Source organism: Pygoscelis adeliae, unplaced genomic scaffold, assembly GCF_000699105.1.
Source record: "Pygoscelis adeliae isolate BGI_AS28 unplaced genomic scaffold, ASM69910v1 Scaffold283, whole genome shotgun sequence".
NCBI classification, from domain to species: Eukaryota; Metazoa; Chordata; class Aves; order Sphenisciformes; family Spheniscidae; genus Pygoscelis; species Pygoscelis adeliae.
In genome coordinates, this window is record NW_008824361.1 from 398503 (window position 1) to 422093 (window position 23591).

Genomic DNA, 23591 nt, shown 5'->3' on the forward strand with positions numbered 1-23591 from the left:
AGCCTCTGAAGTCCCGGCAGCCCTGCTGATGGCTTCCAGCGGTCGAGACTCTGCCAAATGGTGCTTTCTGCTGGAGGCAGGGAAGGGAAAAAAAAGTCATGGCTTTTTTTTTTTTTTTTTTTTAAGCTGTTTCTGTCTCGGTGTCAGAGAAAATTGCTCATTCCCTGCTGCCAGCTCCCGGCGGCGGGCAGAGGTGACCACCAAAGTGGGAGTGGTGCAGTGCAGATGGCAGCGTCTGGGGAGAAAAACTGCAAGGGATGGTTTTAGGGACATGTTGCTCCTTTGATCTTCTTCTTTCTCCTTTACTTTTTTCCCTGGGCTATGGGAGCAGGTAGGCTGTGGCCATAAATCCTTTTTTCCCAAGCCTGCTTCTTCTCTCTGCTGCTTCCCAGGTGGGACACGGAGGGAGGAGGGAAGCAGGCATCTCTGCTTGGGTGGTGGCGATGGGAGAGGAGTAGCGCTTCCCTTCCTCCCTTCCTGAGTCTTTCTCACAAGTCCTTCAGTCATCTGAGAAAACATGGGAGGAGGATGGGGAGCCTTTCTTCCAATGTATCCCTCCAGCTGCGGAGCAGCACACCCTGCCTCTGCCTGAGCACCCCCTCAGAAGATGTTTTCCCACTCTTGGAAGTCTCTTTGGTGACAGCCACCATTGCCACCCTGTGCCTGCCTGTCCCCTTGTTTCCCATCCCTGTGAGCGAGCACGGGCAGTGTTTTCCTGAGCGTGGGGGAGATGAGCAGCTCTCCTGCCTGCACAACAGCTCTCCTGCCTGCACGATGACTCTCCATTCATGGTGGGCATGAGCATCCAATGCCACTCGGCCTTCGCTGCAGCAGGGCAAAGGCTCGGTCCTTGCCCTCTGTGTGCAGTTAGAGAAATGTTTTCATCCTCAGACAAGAAAGGCTCCACCTTAAATTAAAAAAGGCCAAATTTTTGCTGGTATGAATCAAGGCTTCCATCTGTCAGGATTTTCCCCTGAAAGTTGGGAAAGAAAAAAAACAAAACAAAGCAAAACAAAAACCTTGCTTCTGTGGGAAAGGAATGGGAAAATGGGAACACTAGGGAAATAACAAATCTTTCGCAATTTTCTTTCTGCAGACCTCATTGGCCTGCGCAGAAAACAAGATTGATTGTTTGTAGGCTAAGCTCTGAAAAACAAAATCCGTTGTGCCCAGCATTTGGGAATTGTGGGGGCATGACTTGAATCCTGCTGCTGCCAAGCTCTTCTGAGCTGCCTTTCCCCAGCTTCTTCAGAGATGCTGGTGGACACCCACCCTCCCTGGGCTCATCCCTGCTGAGGATACCCTGGCTCCTGGGGAAGAATATATATGTTTGTGGGAAAACCACTGGGAAATAGGTAGCACAGTTTTGGGAAAAAACAAGGTAAGTCTGAGCTCACCCAAGGGCATGGTCAGGTTGGTGTTTTTCCCCCAAAGTTGGTGGATGAATCCCAAGATACACAAGCAGGCGACCTTAGCCCAAGGGCTTTTGTTCAGGCAGAGCTCCTGCTGAGCGAGGACCTCTGGGTTTGCTCATAAGGTATTATACTTAAATGAACATTTATGAGGAGTGGGGCAGCTGGGGAACTTACAGAAGGATTTTTAGGGTGGAAGCCAAAATGGGAGAAATGATGCGAAATAAAATTTAACAAACTGTGGAAAGGCGGCACAATAGGAGCCAGGTGCTTCGGTGTGAACAACAGCTCTTGGTCTGTAACTGGAGGAGAGCAAGCAAGCGAGCTGGCTGCTGCTCCGCCAAGATGCTTGCGCTTTTTCACACCTGCTGGAGAACCATGTGCCAGAGCCCAGCAGGGAGCTGTGGCTTTGGGAGAGCTGGGAGAGAGGGAAACCCTGCTGCAGGTGGTGCTCTCTAAATCTCCTTTCTGATCAAGGTGACAAGACAAAAATCTTGGGATCTTTTTTCATGCAGTGAATCAGCTCTGCTGTATTTCATTTCAAGGCTCTCACAAAGAGTGATTTGGATGTGAATGTTTCTTAATGTGGCCAAAAATAATCCAAATGAGAAAGTTGGAGTGAAACACTGGGCAATTTCTTACTAGCATTGTAGACAGATTCAGTCTATTTTGGTGAAGGATCTCGATACCTTGTATTGACTTGCATGACCTTAAGCACTCATGCAAAAGCTTTTACCATCTTAGCACATCCCTCATATAAAATCTCCTTTCCTTGGGCTGCAGCTTTGAGAAAGGCAAATCAGAGGGAGAAGCTTTAGGAATAGCAGTAACTCTAGTGCTTCTTAGCTGGTGGACATCTCAGTATACTTCCAGGGCCACACTTGGTGCTAGCATATACCCTCACCCATGCTTAGTAGGGGAGGGAAATGAGGTTTGGAGAGAAGGATTATAAAGCTCTGGTGGGGATGGACCCAGCTGTAGCTGAGGTAGGAGCTGCCTCCAGCTCTGAGGTAGGGGATGATGTTGAAATGATGGCAGTGTTGCTGTGCACAATGCCAGGCCATCAAGCCATCTTGCTGAGTCCTTCCTGCACCTCCTCTTGTAGCACATGGGGCAACACAAGTCCTACTGTGCTCTGAGCCAGCTGGGCCACCACCCACATGTAAAACCCACTGGTGGGACTGTGTGCTTGTGGCTGGAGGGATACTTGAGCGAGAGCTCAGGTGAACAGCTGAGTGTAGACATCCCTGCAAGGCACCACAACAGGAGCCATAGGAAGCAAGTCAGGGACTTCTCATTCACTCTGACCCACCATAGGAAGAACAAGGGGACAGGCAATGGCAGGAGAGCTGCCTGCTGTCATCCTTCACCCAGTCTCATCCTGATTTAAAGCATTTTCCAGGAGTTGCTGGCAGTACAATGCCAGGGTCTGGAGTAAAATTTGCCTTGATTTGCTGCAGACACGCATCTTCTTGCAGTGCCTGAGTGCTGTTGTAATTGGTGCTCTTAGAAAGAAAGCAGCAACAGCTCATTAGCAGCAATTAACACTCAGCGAGGGTCCCCCTTGGGCAGTTAGTCAATGAGAGTCTGGTGTGTGACACAGTTAATGTGAAAAGAAAAACTGAAGGGGAGTCTGTTGAACAAAGTGGATAAGGGCAGAGCTGCTGGGCCTTTCATCTCACTGCCTGAAGTAACGGCAGAAATAGCCGAAGTGACAAAAAGGAGGTGAAAAATGATGAGGCGTCTCCAGCCTTTTGGTGGTCTCCACTGGGATGACCACAGCTGTGATATTAGAGTGTACCCGATTAACAGGACACTTGATGGGCTTTAATGCAAGCTAAGCTGGCCTTCCGTCCTAAGGGAAGGATGCTTAATTAGGTTAAGGCTGCTTGGGAGCCTCCCACTGTTTAAGTGGTGTCTTCAAAAGCTGATCCAGATTAACCTCACTGAATGTCTCTCGTGGACAACCCCCAAGGATGAACAAATCACTCCGAGGTATTCTATGGCACTTGAGCAGCCCATTGTCAGGAGATGTTCAGCTGTATATGGTTGGACTGATAGCATATAAGGTGTAAAATTGAGAGTACATGAGGCAAGAATGGCATCTTGGGGCAACAGCTGACCCACCCAGACCTTAATGCTAACCAAATGGTAAGGCAACATTCAGGTTAGCTGCTTGCTTCCCCTTTACCCTCCCTTGCTACAGGAAACCTTAACAGATCTTTTTCATAGTGAAAGAGGGCAGGTATGCACAATGTTATTTCAAAATTATAAACCTTGGGAGCAACCTGAGGTCACCAACACCGTTGCAGAGCATAGATTCAGCTGGAGATGATAGGTGCTTGCAGACACCTTCATTTGCTGCTTGCAGTGGTCGGTCACTTGAAGGATGGATGGAGAGGGTGTGTTATCTGCAAACTATTGAACTCGCTGCTTGTGAAGTGTGGAGTGGAAGAGACTATTTGGTTGCCTGATGCTCCCATGAGGAAAGCATGGTTAGGAGGTACCCCTGCTCAGGACCTGAGCTCTGGCTGCTTTTTAGCTTTCTCTGGCACCTCTTGGAGTCCTACTGTCCCATACCCAAATATTGGCCTGGTGCTCCCAAAAGACCAAGCCTGAAGTGCTGGACTCGGGTCTCAGGGCTTGTAAGTGTGGTGGTGAGGAGATGGGTACTTTGCGGACACCAAAGGTGGCAGCGATGGGTTCACTGGCTTCTGAGCTTGTTGCTTCTCCTCTCTAGTAGACCTGCTGGGACTGGGGAGGTGCAGTAATAAACAGGGCTCTTTGCTGGAGCCTGATGGTTTCTTGGTGGATGCTTTAAAGTTTCATGAGAGTGGTTGCATTTGAGCTCGTCAAAAACTTTATTCGTTCCTTGTAGCAAAGCCCACTCTCTCTGAGCTTTCCCATTGATTACTGATTTCAAAACTTGGCAAAGATAGAAGGGATTGTTCTTGGTAGAGCCTGTTATATCAGGTGAGCAGGATGTCTACCAAGCTGCTTGCTCATGATGGGACTTGGAGGCTACATCCATATGAATGTGCCTCTGGGTGACTCAGCTCACCCAGAGCCCTAGCTTGGGGGTGAAGACCTCAAACTTGCTTTTGACCTTCTCAAAGTACATTGGAGAGTATTTGGTATGTTACTACCCCTTAGTAAGTGTCTGGTGCATTGTGCCAAAGGTGAGCCCAACAGTGGCATTTTGCTCCCGAGAGGGAGGACTCAGGGTGGTGAGAAAACGCATGCATTGTGGGCTTGGTTGGTGTGACTTAGTGGACTCTGCAGTGTGTTTACATTTATGCCACTGGGGAACTGCACGCCTCTGGCTGCTGCCTTTGCTGTCCCTGCAGGATATATTTTGTTTGCTTAGTCTTCCTATTTCTTCTTTCTGGTTCCTTGTTTGCTGTGAAGGCTGCTCCTTTGCATCCATGTGAGGCACTTGTCTGTCCTTGTGTCTTTTGTATCTCCCAAACTTTATCATAAATGAGGCTACAAGCTGGGCACCCCAAAGGCCTCTTTGGGGCTTTTGTTATCACAAAGGTATGAGAGAGGGAGATTATAACCTCTCCAGCATGGGCTGACAGATAAAAGGCAAGAGTAGCTGTGGGCTGTAACATCAAATGTTGAGAGATCCATGAGGAGAACGTTGGGAGTGGCAGAGGAGGTGGTGATGGGGGCTCCAGCATGGAGGCACGTTCTCTAAGGCACATGTGGCAAGACCAGGGTCTGACTCAGTCCCTCCAACATGGCATCAGGCCAGTGGGACTGCGGGAGTGACTTCTTTCCAGGGGCGAGGTGGCACCAAGGTGCAGCTGTTCAAGGGACTGTGCAACGTTTTGGGGACAGTGGTCAAGAGCAGAGGGCTCCATATCACAGTGGCTTCTGGTGGGACCAGAGCTCCGTTGTGTTACCGCAGGGATGGAAGGAGAGCACGAGGGTGTTGGACACTTCTCCAGGTCCAAGGGCTGGTTCCCAGCCCCTGGCTTTGGCACTAGCCAAAGCAGCTTGATCTGTATAGCAAGCTGCAGCATACTGCTGATGTGCCCAAATTGTCTTCCATGCATTTTGGGGTGCTAAAAGTAGGAAATAAAATCTAAAGCAATGCCCTCCTTTTCTTCCCAAGGTAGAAGGCTCAGGGGTTAACTTCCAATAAGCCTCTGCTGGAGGATGAGTCTCCCTCACTCCCGCAAGCCTTCCTGAGAGAGTGGAGCTGCCAGGCAGCACGTTCCTCAAGGAACCTGTCAGGTCCCCCCAGGGGTGACCACGTCTCTGTGGGAGAGGGAGAACACAATCTGCGTGTGAGCAAGGGGAGAGTACCCCTGCCCAGCGGCTGTAGGCAGCCTGGGTGCTTTCGGGGAAAACAGCTGTCCCAGATGTGAGCTATTGTTCTAGCGAACACCACCGTCCTGGGGGCTCACTTAAGGGGGGGCTGATTGTATCAGGATGGCAATTGTGAAGGAACAGCATGTGTCCGATGGCTGGGGGGGTGTGTGTCACTCTTTGTCCTGATGTTCAGCCCTTCCCAAGGCTCCTCCTCATCTGACCGTACCCTTGCCCATGGGCACAGAATGCCAGCTGAAACACTGGCCAGGCTGGCGAGACTCCAGGAACTGAAACGGCAGGGTGGTGAGGAGCTCGGCAGCCATCTGGTGGGACACTGTCAGCTCAGTGTTGACGGGGTCTCTGGGATGATTTAATCTGCATTTGGGTTGGCAGGCTGAGCCGCGGCCATTGGAGTAGTTAAGTGAACATACCGCTTTTAGTTTTCCTTGGCCCAGCTACCACTGTTACTTAGGAAATCAAATTGCCCCTTCGCAGAGGGTGATGGGGTGAGAGGGAATGGGTCCAGTGGAGCTCAAACCTGCTGAGATGGCGCAAGGCAGAGGACTTTGCTGGGAGGCTTTGGGGAGGGTGAGGATGCTGAGCCTTTGCGACTGTTGCCTGCCAAAGGCTGTGCTGGGGACCAGAGGCAGCCTCAGATTTTTTTTTTGTTTGTGGTTAATGTATGATTGTTACATTACAAAACTTCCCCAATAAATTATATCGCGTCCTTTTTATATCTGTGAGGAAGGCATTTTTAGAATGCTGGCTTGCACACGCCGCACTCTGGCTGGGACACCCAATTGCCTGGACCTAAAAATAAGTTGGAGGCTTGGGACTTGTTTTTTTCCCTTTTAAAAAAAAATATATATATATATATAAAAGTAGGGGGGAGATATTTGGCTTGAATAGATCTCTTTTACTCTTTTTCTCTGTCTCAATCCCTTTCCTGACCAATATCAAGGCTTCAGGTTTTTGCCCGTTGGTGAGAAGTTTAGGGTGAATGTAGCAAAGTTTTTGGATCTTTTAGCAAGACTGGACATTACCATCATGGTGAAGAATACCTGAGGGGGGTTTATTGATCACAGGGCTGTGTGGTTCCCCTTGCAGAGGAACTAGGAGCTGTTAGCTTAACGCCCCTGGGAGCATCATCTCTGCTCAGCAAACTTGTCCACTGTTGTCAGCCCTGTTAAAGGGTCCTCCTTCTGCCAGTGCCTAGGAGCTTTCAGTCTGAACAGATGAAGCAGGCCAGAGACTGGAAGGGTGGCACCCTGGTCTTCTGCCACCCTTTCATTGACTTCTGCTGCAAGGCCATACTGCCCCACTGATGGATGGGCATGTGCATTGCAGCCTGCTGTGGGCTCATCTAAGCACCATCAAAAATCCTTCCCCAGCCTTGCAGTGTCTGTGCTTCCTTTTCTGCTGCCCTACTAGTCAGGGAGGCTTGAATGAAGAAGAGAGACTGACTTTTGCTTGTCACCTGGTGGTCACCAGAACAGTTTTTGCAGATGACCTCAAGCTAGGGACTCTGCCTCCCCTATCCATGCAGAAACCAGTTTGTGGTCTGGCCCCTCTGCACCAGCCATGCCTCCTTTCAGGAGGGGACCGAGCTGCCTCCTGCTACGTGTCAGTCCATGTTTCTCTCTAGCCTTGACTGGTCCTAGCACAGTGCTTCACACACGCTCTGTCTCCTGAGACCTGACGCTGAAGATGGTGCTGGTGGTGATGTGCATCAGTCCCAGCTCTTTGGCTGGAGACAGGCTTTAGGCAATAGTGTGGCACATCCTTGCTGGCACACGTGCTGTAGGGTCATCTTCACCATGCTCATCCAGTCCACAGATCGCTCTCTTTCCCACCAGCTCTCTGAGATCTGTCTTACGGAGGATGATGCTGTGGGAGATGGGTGGGAAAAGAGGTGGCACCTGGTGAAAAGTTGGACACTTGCTTTCCATTGAACAGCAGTGGGATGTGGGTGCCTAACTTCTCTAAGCTTCTTTGAAAACCCCACACAGCAAAGATCATATTTTCTAAGATGTTTGCAAACACCTACCTGTGCTGTGGGCAAGGGTAATCCCAGCTCTTCAGCTGGGGAAACTGAGGCACAGAAATCTTAGCCATCTTGCCCCCCAGTCATGCAGCAATGAGGTGCTGCCATTGATGCTGAGGCTCTGGCCTCCTAGTCCCTGGATGGGGAAGAGAAGCATTTAATGAAAGGAGATGAAGCTGCTTGGTCCTGGCTAAATGCAAGGCAAAAAATGCTCTCACTTATGCAGTCCCCCTTTGTCTGGAGTGCTTTGCTGAGCCTCCTTGCCCTGAGACTCCACTCAGCCACGTGAAGCCCATGCACTACTGGGGAAGACCAGGAGCATTGCACCCACACGTGTTATCCCCTCTGCCTTCCCTCAGCAGATCGTGAACTGCACTATAACAATTGGCAGTGACAGTCAGGCTTCTGGGGACACTGACTTGTTGGCAGAGACCTTAAGACCTCCTTAAACCTGGAATGTTGCTTTGTATTTTTGCTGCAGGCAAAAAATAAGAGAAAGCTGATTTACAGAACTACCCTTGTGGGTTAGGTGGGACAGGGCTTATCTGTGCAACCTTAGACAGGGAAAAAGTACTGAAAGACTTGGTCCTGGCCTGGGATGTGTTTTGTTTTGCTTTGAAATAAACAATCCATGCAGAAAGTAAACCACACCTGGCTTTGTTTAGCTTGGAGCCTGCTCTAGAATAACTTGCCACTCTTGAGTTCTGCCTTGCAAAACCACAAGGGGCTGCAAATATATTCCTCCATTTCCCCTGGCACTTCTTGCTCGCCCTCTCTCACACATGTTCTGTATAACTCCAGCATCTCGCCAGCCAGCATCAACATTGTCAAAAGGAGGTAAGCGCTTACCCAGCGCGGTGGATAGCAAGTCTCTCCAAAGCATGTTGGTGTGTGCTGGAGCCAGGATGCTGCCTGTGCTGGGCTTTGGAGCCCGGCCACCCAGGGCAATGCTGGGCTCCCCTCCTTCCCCAAGCTGCTGCTTCGCTGCCTTTCTCCCTGGCAGGGCTCCCTTCCTTTCCCTAAATGGTTCAAAACTGGATCCTTAACTCTGCTTCTTTTGAATTCTTCCAATTAGCTCCCCTCAGCCACTGCTGTTTCCCTGTTTTCATGGATAATGTCTCATGATGACAGCTCCTCTTTCCTTCTTACAACCCCGGTAGATGTGCAGTACCTTCCTGACTTGTTAGGTATGCTGTTAGGTCTGTGTTCTCGCAGATGGCCAGGCATGTGCCCTGGGGCAATGAAGATGTGTTTTCAGAGGCTTCCGTGGTGGTCTGAGCCTTTTTCATGCCCGCTGAGAGTGAGGGGTCAGTGCTGCGTGCAGGTGGAAAGCCCAACCCAGCAGGGTCCTATGACTGAGGCGTGCACAAACCTTGGGGTTTACACCCAGAGTCTGCAATTGGCCAGCAGCATTGCTCCTTCCTTGCGTGCTCTTGGGGTTCAGGGGGTGGAGGTGAGTGTTGCTGCAAGCAGGTGGGATGCTGTGTTATGGACCTACTTGGGGATGGCAGTGGGAGACACCTTTGCTTATTTCACCGATGAGGAGAAGCAACAGGCTGTGGCTCTGAACTGTCTAATTCCTGCTTCGTTGGGTTTTTGAAGGGGAAGGTAAGAGGGAGCAGGAGGACAGATGTCCCTTTGAAATTTGGGAGTTTTCAGGTCCTTGTTTTTTTGTCTGGCTTATTCTATGATGGTGACACATACCCAGCCTTGCTGTCCTGCACACGCATGGCTTGGGATCTCCTCTTTGCAATGGCTGAACACACAAGCTGGTTTCAAACAGATAAAAATCTTGGGCGTCTGTGTTCCTGCAGGCTCATGAAAAAGGCAGGTGGAAGAGGGGAGCTGCCCCTGTGATGGGCAAAGGTGGGGAGTACCTGCAGCCTGTGCTGAGCATTTGTAGACCTTGGAAAGCTGGTGGGGGTGATAAACCTAAATACATGCCTTAGTTGGAGGGGGGCTTCAGTCAGTGCTTGCAGACACCATGAAATAAATATCAGGGTTTAGTCTGTTCATTGCTTCCAGGATTACTTCTTAGTAACTAGTACATTCCTTTGGAGTTCACTCCTGTTGATGTTTTTGGTATGGGTTAACCCCAGATAAACCAAGATTTCTGCCTGGGAATTTCACTGTCAGCTGGGAGACTGTAGGTTGAGTTTAAACCCAGGAGTCTGAGGCACACGTGGCTTTTCAGCTCCCAAGGAGCTCTCCCTGGGGGCAATGGGGGTGCATGGTCCACAGAGGATGAGAGATGGTCCATGTGTCCTCTGCTCCCACCACGAGAGCAGCTAGGAGCCCAGCCACGCTGAAAGCCTGACTCTGCATTGCTGCCCAGTCTAATGAAAGACATCCCTGTACCTTGATGGGTCTCAGATGGGTCGCATGTTTTAAGATGATCTCACCCATGAGGAAATGATAAGCCTCTCTGAGGAAGAGATGGCCATGATTCACCCTGATAGAAATAAAAAGGCCAAACAAGCAAATGGAAACTCCCTATTGACCAGGTCCCTGCAATTTAAAAAGGTTTTTACTACCTATTCCAGTATGCATTTGAAAATCATATGCATTTACTCTTATGTACTACAATCAGATGGTTTTTAAGCCATTAAGGCCCATTGGGTCAATAACCACCATTTTCAAAAATCTATTAAATACCCATTTCCGTGGAAATAGAGCTTCTACAATTGATCATGGCTACCGACTCCCATTAAAATAAACCCCAAATGCTATCAACTCCCCCAAGATGTAGAGCACTAAAACGCAGATTGCCAGGACAAATTTATCCCAGGGGAAAGCTGATGGCCCATTATGCTTAAGCAACACAAGAATTGTCACATAAGCCAGGAAGTTTATGGGACTTGCATGGATTTGTCTTCCCTGAGGGGGTAAAAAGGAAGGTTAGTGGGATGAATTGGTAGCACAAGCTCAAAGCCAGCCTCCTGTGGGAGCTTTTTGGGAAACATTTGACATATTTTTTTATTAACTTCCAAGTGTGTACAGGCTTTGGTTGTTTGGCAGAACCAAATGATGCTTTAGGACTGAAGTGCTGTAAGAAATGCTGAATTTGTGGGTCTGTTCTTGGCGGCACAGTGTTTTCTATGTTGAATTATACAGGTGTGTCACACTTCTGAGATTGTATGAGGAAAGCTGTTGGGAAGATGACCTTGCAAAGATGAGGTCCTTGTGTCTCTGTCCTGGGAAGGAAGCCCTTTGGGGCTGCTGGTGTGGTGGTGGACCGTAAAGCAGGCTGCAGGGGTGTGAATGTGGTGGGACTGCAGGGGATCCCTGCAGGTTGTCTGGGTGAGAAGTAGCTCAAGAGATGGAAGGCTGGTGACCAGGGGCTTGACAGTGTTGGGGAGAAGGGGTGGAAATAGTGGGCATCCCCACCACAACATTGCTGGTGAGAGGTGAGAGCTGTGCCAGTCCTAAAACGTACTGCAGAGCAGAGAGACCTTGCATGTCCCTGCTGAGCACTGGTGATGGAGGATAATAGCTCTGGAAGGTCCACCTCAGGTGGTGACCCAAAGGGCTGGGACCCATTGGTGTGGTTGTTGTCTCCTCTGAGGACAGCCTCCAGTTTTCAGGGGAAGCACCAAGGATGGGGGAACCACAGCACAGGAGAAAGGGGTCCCAGCCCCGACTCCCCCATCTCGGCTCAGCAGAGAGGCACAGGAGGGAGCTTTGTAATCCAGCTGTGCTTTCCCATTAGGGCTTTGCCACTTACTGTCTCTGCCAGACAGCAACAACTCTCAGGATGTGGGCTGACTGCCCATGTCAGATGAAAGCTGTTGTGCCCCCTTGGAGGAGAGGTCAGGTCCCTGCCGAGCCAGAGGCCACACTTCCCTTGTTTGTCTCCCTTCATGCCTCTTTCAATCAGCTTCACTGCAGCCTTGGATTTCTCTGCTGTGCATGCCTGATCTTGACCCAGAACTCCTCTTCCCACTGCCCTGTCACCTCTCCGAGCCCTTTCTTGCTGGGGGATGATGTCTGTGCTATGGGGCCATGTCTAGCTGCCTCCTCCATGAGGCCACTGCAGAAAGATGCCCCTTCCCATCCAGCAACACAGTGATGTTGGATGGTATTTGGGCTGAGAATGGAGGAGGCAATGTGGTGAACTGGTCTCCTCCTTCTTAAAGGATTTAATTTGAGGCAGGCAAAGGTGAACATGTGGGTTCCTGTCCCTCAGGGAGAGTGTAGACATCTATCCCTAGAGCAAACATGGGACTTTCTCCTGGGTTCATAATGTAATGTCTTCTGTGTCAGGCACCGGGACCCTTTGGGATTGTTGATGGCTGGTCCTGGTGCTTTCTGCAGTGCAGAATTGATGACTCTGGGAGCTCAGGAGAGACTATAGGTCTATCAGGTAGCCACAACTATTGGATTTTTCTGGGAAACTGAAATGCAAATTGGACAAAATGCTGGTGCCTGGGTTCAAATGAGTGGTTCTCAAAAACCTCACCTCTTCCTAAGATGTCATAGGGTTGGTAGTACCTCAGTTATAGCCAGGAAACCTACACAGGCACATGGAGATGTACTGGAATTCCCAGCAGAGCCATCCCAAGAGGCCCTCAGACAGGCCATGGTGCCCATCATGTGCATGGCAGCTAGCAGCTGAGTGAGGTGGTAAGCCAGCCTTGGCCTGAGGGTGCAAACATCATGAAACCAGTGTTTTTCAATGATCCAAGCATCTGATGCATGTGTGATTAACATGTGCTGAAGGAAGAGCCGCTGAACATCCCTGTCCCTTCAGAGGAGCAGTAGAGGGAACTCCCCACTCCTGCAGTGCTGGTCAGAAATCCTGGGGGCTGATGATGCAGATGCTTTAGCATCCTCCAGGAGAAGCCTCAAATTTGGCAAAGCCTCCATCGAGAAGCCACAAAGGAGGCTGTATCTGAAGACAGTGTTGGAATGGAAGGTCAGAAGATCTACTAGTGGGTGTGCACAAGTGTCCTGAGGGTGCCTACCGTACTGCAAGAGCATGGCTGGGTGTAAATGTCTCCCAAAGTTTATGCTTATGTATTCAACGCAAATTAGTGGGGGACTATCCTCAGTTCAACCCCCAAAACATGAGTACCAGTGTGTCACGTGCAACCAGCCTTAAAACTGGTCCCTGTGCTCTCACCCTGCACATAAGCTGTCAACAGAGTTATAACAAGATCCAGAGAGGAAACCAGCATGTGGCAGAAAAGCCAACAGTCTCTGAGCAGGCTGGTGGGGAGGAATTGACGTGGGTTTCCTAAAGTTAGGTGCCCTGGCATGGTGCCAGAGGCAAAGATGAGTCCTTGATGCCCAACTGTTGCTTCCCAAGAGAAAGACCAGCAAGTGCAGCATGCCCTTGCCTGCATTCACACTGGCAGGATCTGGGATCTGTCTGTGTAGGCAGCTGGTTAAAAATTTGGCATCCATGGTAGTGTATTCAGAGCTTGCCCAGAGAGGGCGTTGCATGTTCTTCACTGACATTCAGGTGATCACATCTACATCAGTCCCTGTGTTTAAGCATTTCCTTTATTTTTTTTCAACGATGGGGTAGGAGGGTGAAAGTAATAACATGGAGACTTTTATACCTCAAAATCTGCTGAAATTTGCAGGTGGATTTAAGGTCTGTCAGAGAAAGGACAACCAGATCAGCCTGTCTCATTATGATCTTTGTTCACTCCTGTAGACAGCACTGCATATATCATATTAGTTGTTCTCCAGTCATATGCCCTGTGGTCAGTCCTTCTGGATTCAGGGTGGCATTTCCTCAGGCTCCTGCTACAAATGTATTGCATCCACTGATTTTTTTTTTTTGTTTATCTATGAATATTTCTATTTCTGCACGTCGCCTCCTGTTTTTTGCCCCTTGTTCTGTATCCCTACATCCTGCCCCTTTCAGAGCTGGGACTTGCTGCCACCTCCCCAGCATTTCATCTTCCCTCCCACCCTGCCCAAATGACACTTCAGCCCCCATCCAACTGCTGCCACCTTTTTTTCCTCTATCTTGAGCTCTGCTCCAGTACTATGCTCTTAATCTTGCTGTACCCCACTGGAAGAGAATTCTAATTCTGCCTCACAATCCTGAATAAAGGTGGAGACCATATGTTAATTTTGTCCAGAGATGCATCTCAATTATGCTGAGCTTCAGCTCCACCTTCCCTACTTAGCAGATCTGCTCCTTCCTTCTGCTGCTCCTTTTGTTTCTAAAAGGGCCTTTTATTTTTTTGTTTTCACTGGAGTCAGCTTGATTTCAGGGAATTCCCATTTCACCCCACTCTCCCCAGCATCTCGGATGCAGCAGTGTTTGCTAGTCAGTCCTGTTTTTCCATTCTTAGTTCAAGACCTGCCTTTATCCCTCCATTTAAGTTAATCTGAATCAGCTCATTATTAGTTCAGGCCAAGTTTTCCTTCTCTCATCAGCTCTTCCATAATTTCTACACTGCTTACCAAAACCAGGTCTGAAATAGCATTGCCTTTGGCTGGTGCAGTGATGATTTAGTGAATAACTTTTTAGCAAACACTTCTAGGAATAGCTAGGCTGTGCCATTGTTAGGAGCACTTATTCTTCAGCCTATCTCAGGGCAAAATACCCTGTAGGGCTTTCTGGTTTAACACTAATGTTATTGTCTGTTTTGCCCAAATCTGACCTCAAGAAGTTGCATACTACCATCTGATGTAACTGGGAGCTTGCCTGCTGCGTGCTAGTGATTTGCAGCTGCCTTGGTCCCTTTCCCCAGTAAATCTATATGGAAGGGTCACAGCCTCAAACCACAACTTGTCTTTTTGATCCCGTCTGCAGCTTTGTCAGTGCAACTCTCTGACCCTGCAGCATCTGCTACTGCTTCAGTCCCAAAGCCAAATCCACCTCCCACATGGAGATTGAGGGTTATCTCTGAATCCAACAGGAATTTCTCATGCATAGGGGAAACTCCTGATCCTGAAGACCGTCACATAGGAGTGTTTTGCCCTGTCACCCTCTTTGACACCTTGATACTCAGCCACTCGTGAAAATTTTAAACCATCTCTTAAGCGGTGCTGCCAGTGATGGCTGCTTCCTAGGCTGTTCTACTCATGCTGTCAGTGCCTCAGAGGAAGATTTTTTCCAGGCACGTCCAAGAGGTGTGTGATGCTCTCATCCCTTGTGTTCCCAAATGCTCTTTGACTGGAGTCCAACACCCAGTGAAGCTGATGAGACCCTCCTGGGGACTACAGAGGGTGTTATTCCAGCAGTGTTGTGCCTCCTGTGATCCCAGGGGAATGTCTGGCTGTTCCTCAGCCTTCCCTTCACCTCTTGCATGTGTTTTGCATCTGGCTGTGTTACCAAAGCCTGTCCAGATGAGTCATTTGGATGTTGCTGTCTTGTCAAGTTGTCATGATGCTGGCAATGATGTTTGTGGCATACCAGCATAGTGCTGGATCGGAGTCGTAGCTCCTAGATCATGTTCATGAGGATGCAAGTAGTCTTAACAAGTACAGAAGGACTTAAGCTTTTGCCTAAAAATACAGCATACCCCCAGCTGCATTAATGCCAGAAATTTCAGGGCAGGTAAACCCAGAGTATAAGGCAGCTGCAGTTACAAGAACCACTATCAGTCTAGTCTTGAGGCAGACCAGGTAACCCATCTTGGCTTGTGTGCTGTGCCAGGATGGTACCATGTCCTGTTTACATTGTGGTAGTGGGCTTTGTCTGCCTGCGGCAGGGCAGAAGGGAGGCAAGGCTGAGCATCAGCTGGAAATTCATGTGCTGGGAACAGGGATGAGTGTTCACAAATTCTAGCAAGGGGATTCATGTATGCAAGCAGAGACCCCCTAAAGAGTCACCATGGAGAGGAGTCCTTTGGCAGGGGTGAATCAGAAGATGTCTACTTTCCTCACCGTCTGGAGGAGCACCTCTCTTTGCTGATGATATGGAGAGTTTAGAGAGTCTGCTCTCCAAAAATATTCATGCCACTTGATTCAGCACCTGTCTTCATGGAATGAGTTGTGGCTCTTGGGCTTTTGGCTGGTGCCTCACAAGCAAGGTTGCTGTGTGTTGTGTTAACCCTTTGCAGCCTTGAGGGAATGTGTTGTCAGCACAGCAAAAATGTTAGTGGCAGGCTGGTGCTCGTTCCTGGGAAGTCTGAGGGATTCCTCATTTGTCAAGCAGAGGTTTGGGGAAAAAGGGAGCATGCCTGCCTGGGGGCATTAGGAAGAGGAATTTCCTTGCCATGGGTGAAGGACATGAAAGCAGAGCCAGGAATCCCCTGTGACTTCATTAGGCTGTATGGTTAGCTGGAGCTGGCTGGGTCTCAAGTATTTTCCAGCTGTCCATGGAGGGCACTTGGACAACTTCCACCCAACCCCACTCCCACATCCCCTCTGAAATGTCTACAGGGAAAAGACTCCTATTTTTGAATTTCAGTGGAATTCCTGTGGCATTACACACTGCATCCTTTGCAGTACCCAGAGAATTCAGTTTGATTTATGGTACTGCATGGGGTACGTGCTGGCCTTGCTTTTCATTCAGAAGTGCCATCTTTTGCCTTTCAGTGGTAACGGCCACTTTCATGGCCCCAAGACTTCCTGTCATGGTATGGCTGTCACTAGAAAGCGCCACTCTTGCTCCTCTTCTCCCACCTTAAACCACATCAGGCTTGTGTTACAGCTTGATTGCCCATTCTACTGCCCCATAGATTAGCAGACTCTCTCCTCTCTCCCACCTGTGCACCAGCAGTGGTCCTGTTGTTGCTGCCAGAAATTGCTGCCTGGAAAAGCAGCAACAACTCTGTCTCTCCAGAGTATGTCAAGTCTTCTCTTTTAACCAAGCCAGCCCAGAGCTTGACTTACATCCACGAGTACAAAGATGCTGTCTGCCTCATGGGCTAGGACAAAATTGTCCAAGGAAAAACATGAAAGGGATGTGAGGGTTCTCCAGGGGTGTCTGGGATCATGGGTGGAGTGTGATTTTTCAACTGATCAGAAAGGACGCTTTGGGTCTTTAGACCTTGGTGTAGTAAGGTCTAGTGCAGTAATAGTTTTCCATGCAAAGCTGTAGTCATTTGATGGCTTTCCCATTTGATGTGATGGGGTGACACAGAGAATATGGAGCAGGACCCTGAGAAGAGATGCATGATGATAGGACAGGAAGCAGTGGACACAAGTTTCAACATGAGAAATTTGGATTAGACATTAGGAATTTTTTTACCATGAGGGTGGTTAAATACTGGAATAGGTTGCCAAGAGAAATTATGAAACCTCTATCTTCAGAGCTGTTCAGGTCTCAGCTGGACATGGCCTTGAGCAGCCTGATTTAATTAGACCTGTTTTGAACAAGGGAGTCAGACTAGATGACCTGTGGAGGGAGGTCCTCTCCATCTGCAGTTATGAGTCTGATTCCACTATTCTATGGTGACACAGTCACTGAAGCTGCTGCACTTCATCTTCCTTTCCTTTTTTCGATAGCTTGCAATGTCAGCACGTCATTAAGTCCCATACAGAGCCATGTGCTCCTGACCCAGCACCAGGACCACACAAGCATCAGTGAGGCTCCACTGTGCTGCTGTAGAGCAATACAAGGTCCAAGCTTCTTCCCCATCTTGCTTTCTGTCAACCATGAGTCCCACAAGTAAAACAGTATGTATGCAGTGTGGTACCTAGGCCTGCCTTAGAGTCAGATTGTCAGCTGGTGTCATTCAGCAGAACTTTAAGTCAACAGTATCACAGGTCAGCACCATCATGAGGGAGGCCCTCATATCTGGACTCGTTCCCTCAAATACCATCATTTCAGATGGTGTTTATGCCCATGCTCATTTCTAATAATGGCAGTCCATAGCCCTCTCATCCCTAATCTCTCTCTACTGCTGCCTATACTCTTCTTGCAAGCTCCACTCTCCCAGGGTTGCAAATATTCCCCAGGTCAAGGTGGTATGACCATGCAGCTAGCTGCTCACCTATGAGTTTTGGATGCTCTTGGAAAAACATTTGCTTTGAATCTGGAAAACCTGATGGCCCTTCTCTCTCTCTCTCCTCTATCCTCTGCCCTATTCTTTGGGGTTGGTTTTTGTTTTTTTTTGGTTTTGTTTTTTTTTTTTGCTGCTTAGCTGGTAGCTGTGCCTTCGTGTGTCCTTCTGGCCTTCCTTGTGTTTGTGTGTTGGCTTGCAATGCCCACCCTGCTGTAAATATCATCTAGTTTGGAATACTCTGGTCTTGTAGGCGTTGAGAAGCTATTTGGGGAGCAGAGGAGAGGGCTGTCACTTAGGCTGTTTGTGGAGACCAAAGGCTGCTCTGCTTTCCCCCTGGGAAAATCACAGAAGTGCTGAAGAAGAGGGAGAGCATGACCTTGGCAGTAAGCGACAGGCAAAGACGCCAGTTACATGCTCCTTGTCTAAGCTAAGGATGCCAGTGGGAAATGTGGATTGAGAGGAATTGGAGTTGCCCATTCTAGAGTTGTTTTGGTCTTGGTTGTGTCTTTGGGGATGCCAGCAGGAGGATATTTGTGCTTTCCATGCCGTAGTGGGTGAAATTGGGTCCTTTCCTCTCCTCCTCCATCCGAGCATCTCTCAGTGCTGGAACGGCTCCCTCTACCCCTGACACAGCCCTGAACCATCCAAATCTCTCAATGGAGGAAATTACAGTTATTTATAATTAAGGGTTGACAAAAAATGTTGCTAGTGTCAAGGGAACGGCAGGCGACAGCCAGAAAAACATCATGTCTCCAGAAGAGGGGCGGCAGGAATATCCCTCTGAATAGGGCTGACATCAGCTGTCGGAATTTGGACAGCCTAGAAGGGTTTGGGGCTATTTTTCCAAGATATCATAGGTCAGGAATCAACGTTATTTTTAAGTCTGTGTCTCCCGAGCAGCTCTGGTGCATGAAGGAGACTTTCTCTCCCCCTTCCTCTTCCTTTACACTCTATTTCTATGAAATTTTTGCTTCTTTTCATTCCAAGTCATGCCACAAATATGTCCTTCAGGTTTATTTATTCTTCTCCCTATCTATTCCTCCCGGCCTGCTCCCGTCTTGGTTGGGTTGAAGGGATGGCGTCAGCATGGTGCGTGTCTGGGATGCTCAGGCAAGACATCACAGAGAAGAGATCATGTTCTCCTAATTTGCTGTTTCCGGTTGGGAGAGTTTTCTCTCTGCAAGCTGATGTGGCTGGGGAAAGTGTTCTGGGAATGCTGCTTTGTGGTGGGAGATCTCGGGGCCTGGTGAAGACAAGCTGGTCATCTCATCTCACCATTAAATGCTGCCATATGGTCCAGCCAAGATTTTCTAAAGTGACTGACATTTCGGAGCTGCTTTGTTGCTGGGAAGGTGGATGAGATGTCTCCAGCCCAGGATGGCCTATTGGGGCTGACTGGTAGGGGAGAGGTAGTCAGCAGATCCTGATTATCTGACACCTCCCAAGTCATCGATGGCTGACCCAAGTCTCTGCTATTTCAGGTCCAGGAAAGTGGCCACCCTTGGGTTTACCTCTGCTCCACGTGCCATCCTGTTCTAGTCTACTTCTAGAATCCTGTTCCTCTATTTTTTCAGTTTTTCCTCCTTCTCTTCCATTTGCTGTAGCAACCTCTCTCTTTCTAAACAAGTCTGTTGGTATAAGAACTTGACTAGGGATCTTGCCATCTCAAACAGTGTATTTGCACATCTCTCGTTGGTTTCCCTTCTCACTTCACATCTCGGATTAGAACATGCCTTTTTTTCCCTTAGCCCATGCTCAGCTTTTTGTCCTTCCTTCCGTAATTCAATGAGATGAGGAATGCACTAATGGACACCACTTTTACAGAAGCTGCTTGTTCAAATATAGCTGGTGTACCTTCATAAGCTAGTCCAGTGTAAAGAAATTATTGCATTCCCTTCATAATCTCTCTGTGCAGCTCAAAGATGCCAATTGCTCCTGGAAGCATGGGAATAAGTGAAATGCTTTCCACCACCTTAATGTTGCTGTTGGCATTATGCTGCAGGTTTAGTTGTGCTTATGACATATTTCCACAATGGTGCATTTCCATCATCATTCCACAGTGATGTATTTGAAGCCTTTCCATGAGTTTTTTCCCTGCTTAGAATCTCTCAAATTAATGGCTTCACAAACCGTGGGTCAGGGTCCTCAGATTTTGAAGACTTAGAGACAAGTCTTAAAGACTTAGAGACAATATCTTCTAGGGCTACCTGTCCTAATGCTGTTTCAGCCCATGAGGTTAATGGCACTGATGGTGGAAATGGTAGTACTTGATTTAAGAGTATCTGGCATTTGCAGCACAGCCCAAGGCCCTACAATCCCACTGCTATTATTATTGGAATTATTATTGTTGTTAAGTTAGATCCTGATTGTTTTACCCAGCTGAGGACATGAACTCACTAAAGATCAACGTTGGGACTGCTGAGTGAAAATGTAAATTTCCTGACTGCTGGTGTTTGGTTTGTTGTGTTTTGTTGGTTTTTTTTTTTTTTTTTCCCCTCCAAGTGCTGAGAGACGTGCCACATTGTGAGGATCATTTTGACGACACCCAGACATACCCATGGGTGTTACTGCTCTGCTGCAATGCCTATTGCCTACCCACCTCTCCCAGCGCATTAGTTTCCCATGCCCTTTAGAAATGGATGTCTTGGATATCCCCATTTCAGTCTTTTTTCTGTTCCTGCAACTCTTTATTGCCAGCTCTGGAGATGGGAGGAGAGACAGCCAGCAGTGTTGTCAGGAGGCTTTCCCCACTAAACATGCCCTTCAATGGATCTGTCTCCAGAGATGTCCCTCTCTCTCCATTAAGCTTATTTTTGGGAGCTCCTGTGCTTCCCTGCCCTGGCTCCTGCAAACATCCCAGACTTCCTCTCGGAGAGGGTTCAAATCATGTGCAGAGAGACAGGTTCATGTGAAGAGGGCCCGGCTGTTGGCTCAGTGCTGGGGGGGACCCAGGCAGCACTATTCTGCAAGGTCTGTTTTGAGCAGAGCTGGAAGAGAGATTTCTTGGAGCAAATTCTGAGATGCCTTTTGCTCATGCTCTTCCTGATACAATACACAGGGATGGGGGTGAAGGTAGCATGTTTCTTGATGTGTTATGTGCCTGTGCTCTGCAGGGACCCCTTGTTCTTGCCATGCGCTGCCACCTCTGGCATACTGGTTGTCCTGTGAAAAGGATAGAGTGGAGGGCCATGGTCGTGATCTTCTCCAGACAGACTAGAGAAGCTGGAGAAGAGACTTCTTGGCCCCAGTGGGCAAACCCTTTCTGCTCCCAAGAATAAGGTTTGACGTCCATTCCTGCCCTGACCTGTATCAGGGACGACCCTGAAAACCCTTGTTGGAACCAACTGGAGTTCTGGATTGCTTTTTCTCTCCTCACACCTTGCAGAAAACTTACTTTCCCCCCCCTCAAATTCTACTTTTCTGATGCCAACCCCCTTCTCTTTTCCCTAGCAGGACTGACCTCTGCATTTCCTTTCTTCTCTCATTGTTTCTCCTCCCATTTTGTCTCCTTTTATCCTATTCTCTGGTGTCTCTTCTGTCGCTGTTGTTGGAAAACCTTCTCTAAGAGTAGAACTCATCAACAAAGCTACTGTAATTAGCAAAATCTCTTCAAATTTGCATGACTGCCTCCCACCCAAACCCCTCACTAGCAGAACTTGCACCTTACAGAGCAGAATTAGTAGTGTCATGGAACATGCCGTTGAAACGCTGAATTTTGCCATGCTTTACCAAACACTGTTGGTTTCAGAGAGTTGACGATGGGGTCTCCAGGTCTGCTGCACCCTTTCCAGGATATCTACAGGTGGCTCCTGCTTTTCCTCTTTGCTCCATTGAAGTCTATGCTGACTATCTCCTCTCCCTTGTCCTTGCAGGGCGTACATGAGCGTGAAGGAGCTGAAGGAGGCACTGCAGCTGAACAGCACCCACTTCCTCAACGTTTACTTTGCCAGTTCAGTGAGGGAAGAGTTGGCTGGTGCTGCCACCTGGCCATGGGATAAAGAGGCCCTTAGTCACCTGGGTAAGAAAGCTACCCCACTCATGGGGTCTCAGGGTTGTTGGTTTTCCTCTCTCGGTTGACTTGGCAAAAAGAGGCAGCCATGATTTGGCTCAACATTGAGGATGTTTAATAAGAAGGTCATGATAACAGGCTTTGGGTGTACCAATAGCTGCTGCTGTAAGGAAAGGAGCCCCCGGTTCCCTGTGTCCATGTGGATAAGGTGGTGGGGTTGCACCCTGACAAGGGAATTCCAGGTTGTTATGAGAAAATCTTAATGGTGAAGGCAATGAGACAGAGAACTCGGGGACAGCTGCAGGTTCACCATCAGTGCAAGGCTCTGGAGAGGGGTTTAGACTCGCATTTGGCTTCTCTGGGACCTTCCAGGTCTATCTTCCAGGATTCTGGAAACGGTGAACTTCTCTTTGCAGCACGTAATGACAAACAGATAAACCAGGAGTGTCAGTGATTTCAGAGCCAAGACTCCAGATTTGAGCAACTCTAGAGCTGAGCAGGCAAGTGAGCACTGGCCACTTCCGAATCCAGCTGCAAATGTGAGGATGACTATCAAATTAAACCATGTTTTTATAACTTGGCTTACTATCTGCTGGAGGCAAGGTTCTCCCTGGCTTCAGTGAATTCAAGGCAGACCCTTAAAGTCATCAGCCCTGGCAGGCTACAAAACAGTCAAAACGGCAACTGCTTCACTAGAATGTAAATGTATTGTGTGTTTTCTCCTATTTCTGCTGTCTCTCTCTTTCCTGCCTCTCCCTCCACATCTTCAATGTCAGAGTTTTCTGGCAAAGCCCTTTACGCTTTGCAGTCAAAACATCTAAAGTGTTTCTCAATAAGTAACTGGAAATAATTACTCCTGACACCTGCACAGCAGACCTAGACCTTCTGCTTTTACAAGTGCGTGATATTCAACCCTTAAAAGTTTTATGCTGCTGTTAAAGACCTGTTTTAAAGTTCTTTTTTGCCAATTTCCCCTCCCTCAGTGAGTTTCAGGACTGTTTTTTTCAATAGCGTATTGAAAAAACTGCCTGTTGAGGAAGGAAAATCTCCATGTAATTTATTCCTTCAGCTTCCAGAAATCACTTCCAAGGCTCAGCTTGACAATCATCTTACTACAACACATGCTTCAGACACACATGTTCTCTTCAGACCCTTCCCAATGGCTCGCAAGGAGTTGTATGGAGGGGTAATCAGGTTGACTGGTTTCATCAAAAGCTTGCATTTAGCTGTGGTCTCAGAGTTTGTGTCCAGCCAGGGACACAAGAGGTGGCACCATCTGGAAATGTTGGATCAGGGTTTTACCGCGGAGGTTCAGGGGAAAAGGGGTGTTGTCTTGGCTCTGGTGCCAGAGCTGTGAAGTATGAAGCTGGATCTGAACTTCTTTGAGGCTCTGGCACTGACTTGAAGACTTCGGTTCAAGACTGTCCTGTTATAGATTTAATGAGCTCAGGAGGGCAGGTGGTGGACTCTGTTCTCTGTAAACAGTAGGCTCCACCACATCATCAAGTGTTTTGTACCATGCACAATGTATATTATTGTCCAGCACAGAAGAAACTTAGGACTGAGTAGGTCATGAATATATGGCTTTTGACAAAACTTCTCACAAGAGGCTACTGGAGAATCTGAGTAGATATAAAGGTAAAGCAGTGAGGAATGAGCAAGAAAAACCTTGGGAGGAGTGAATAGTAGTTTGAGAAAAATTCCTGAGCTTTAAGGACCTAACGGTGACCAGGGTGAAGACAGGTCTTTACACAAGAGAGGGGTCTGTCTCCAATAAGACAGACTCCTTCCCTTGCACTGAATCTTGCTAATCTCCTGTCTATCCTGACCTTAAAATATTAAGGTCAGCACACAGGCCCTGCTCCCCCACACCACTGTCTGCTCCCATG

The 23591-nt window shown here is 48.5% G+C and overlaps 1 protein-coding gene across 1 annotated transcript in view; it reads left to right on the plus strand.

The window, feature by feature from the left end:
• PAPPA2 (pappalysin 2) overlaps positions 1–23591 on the plus strand; it is a gene marked incomplete at its 3' end in the record, with an annotated part of 44283 nt that overhangs the window by 2077 nt on the left and 18615 nt on the right. The window contains exon 2 of the mRNA XM_009319869.1: positions 21566–21711. Coding sequence (XP_009318144.1) covers positions 21566–21711 — 146 coding nt within the window. The remainder of the gene's footprint in view (positions 1–21565; positions 21712–23591) is intronic.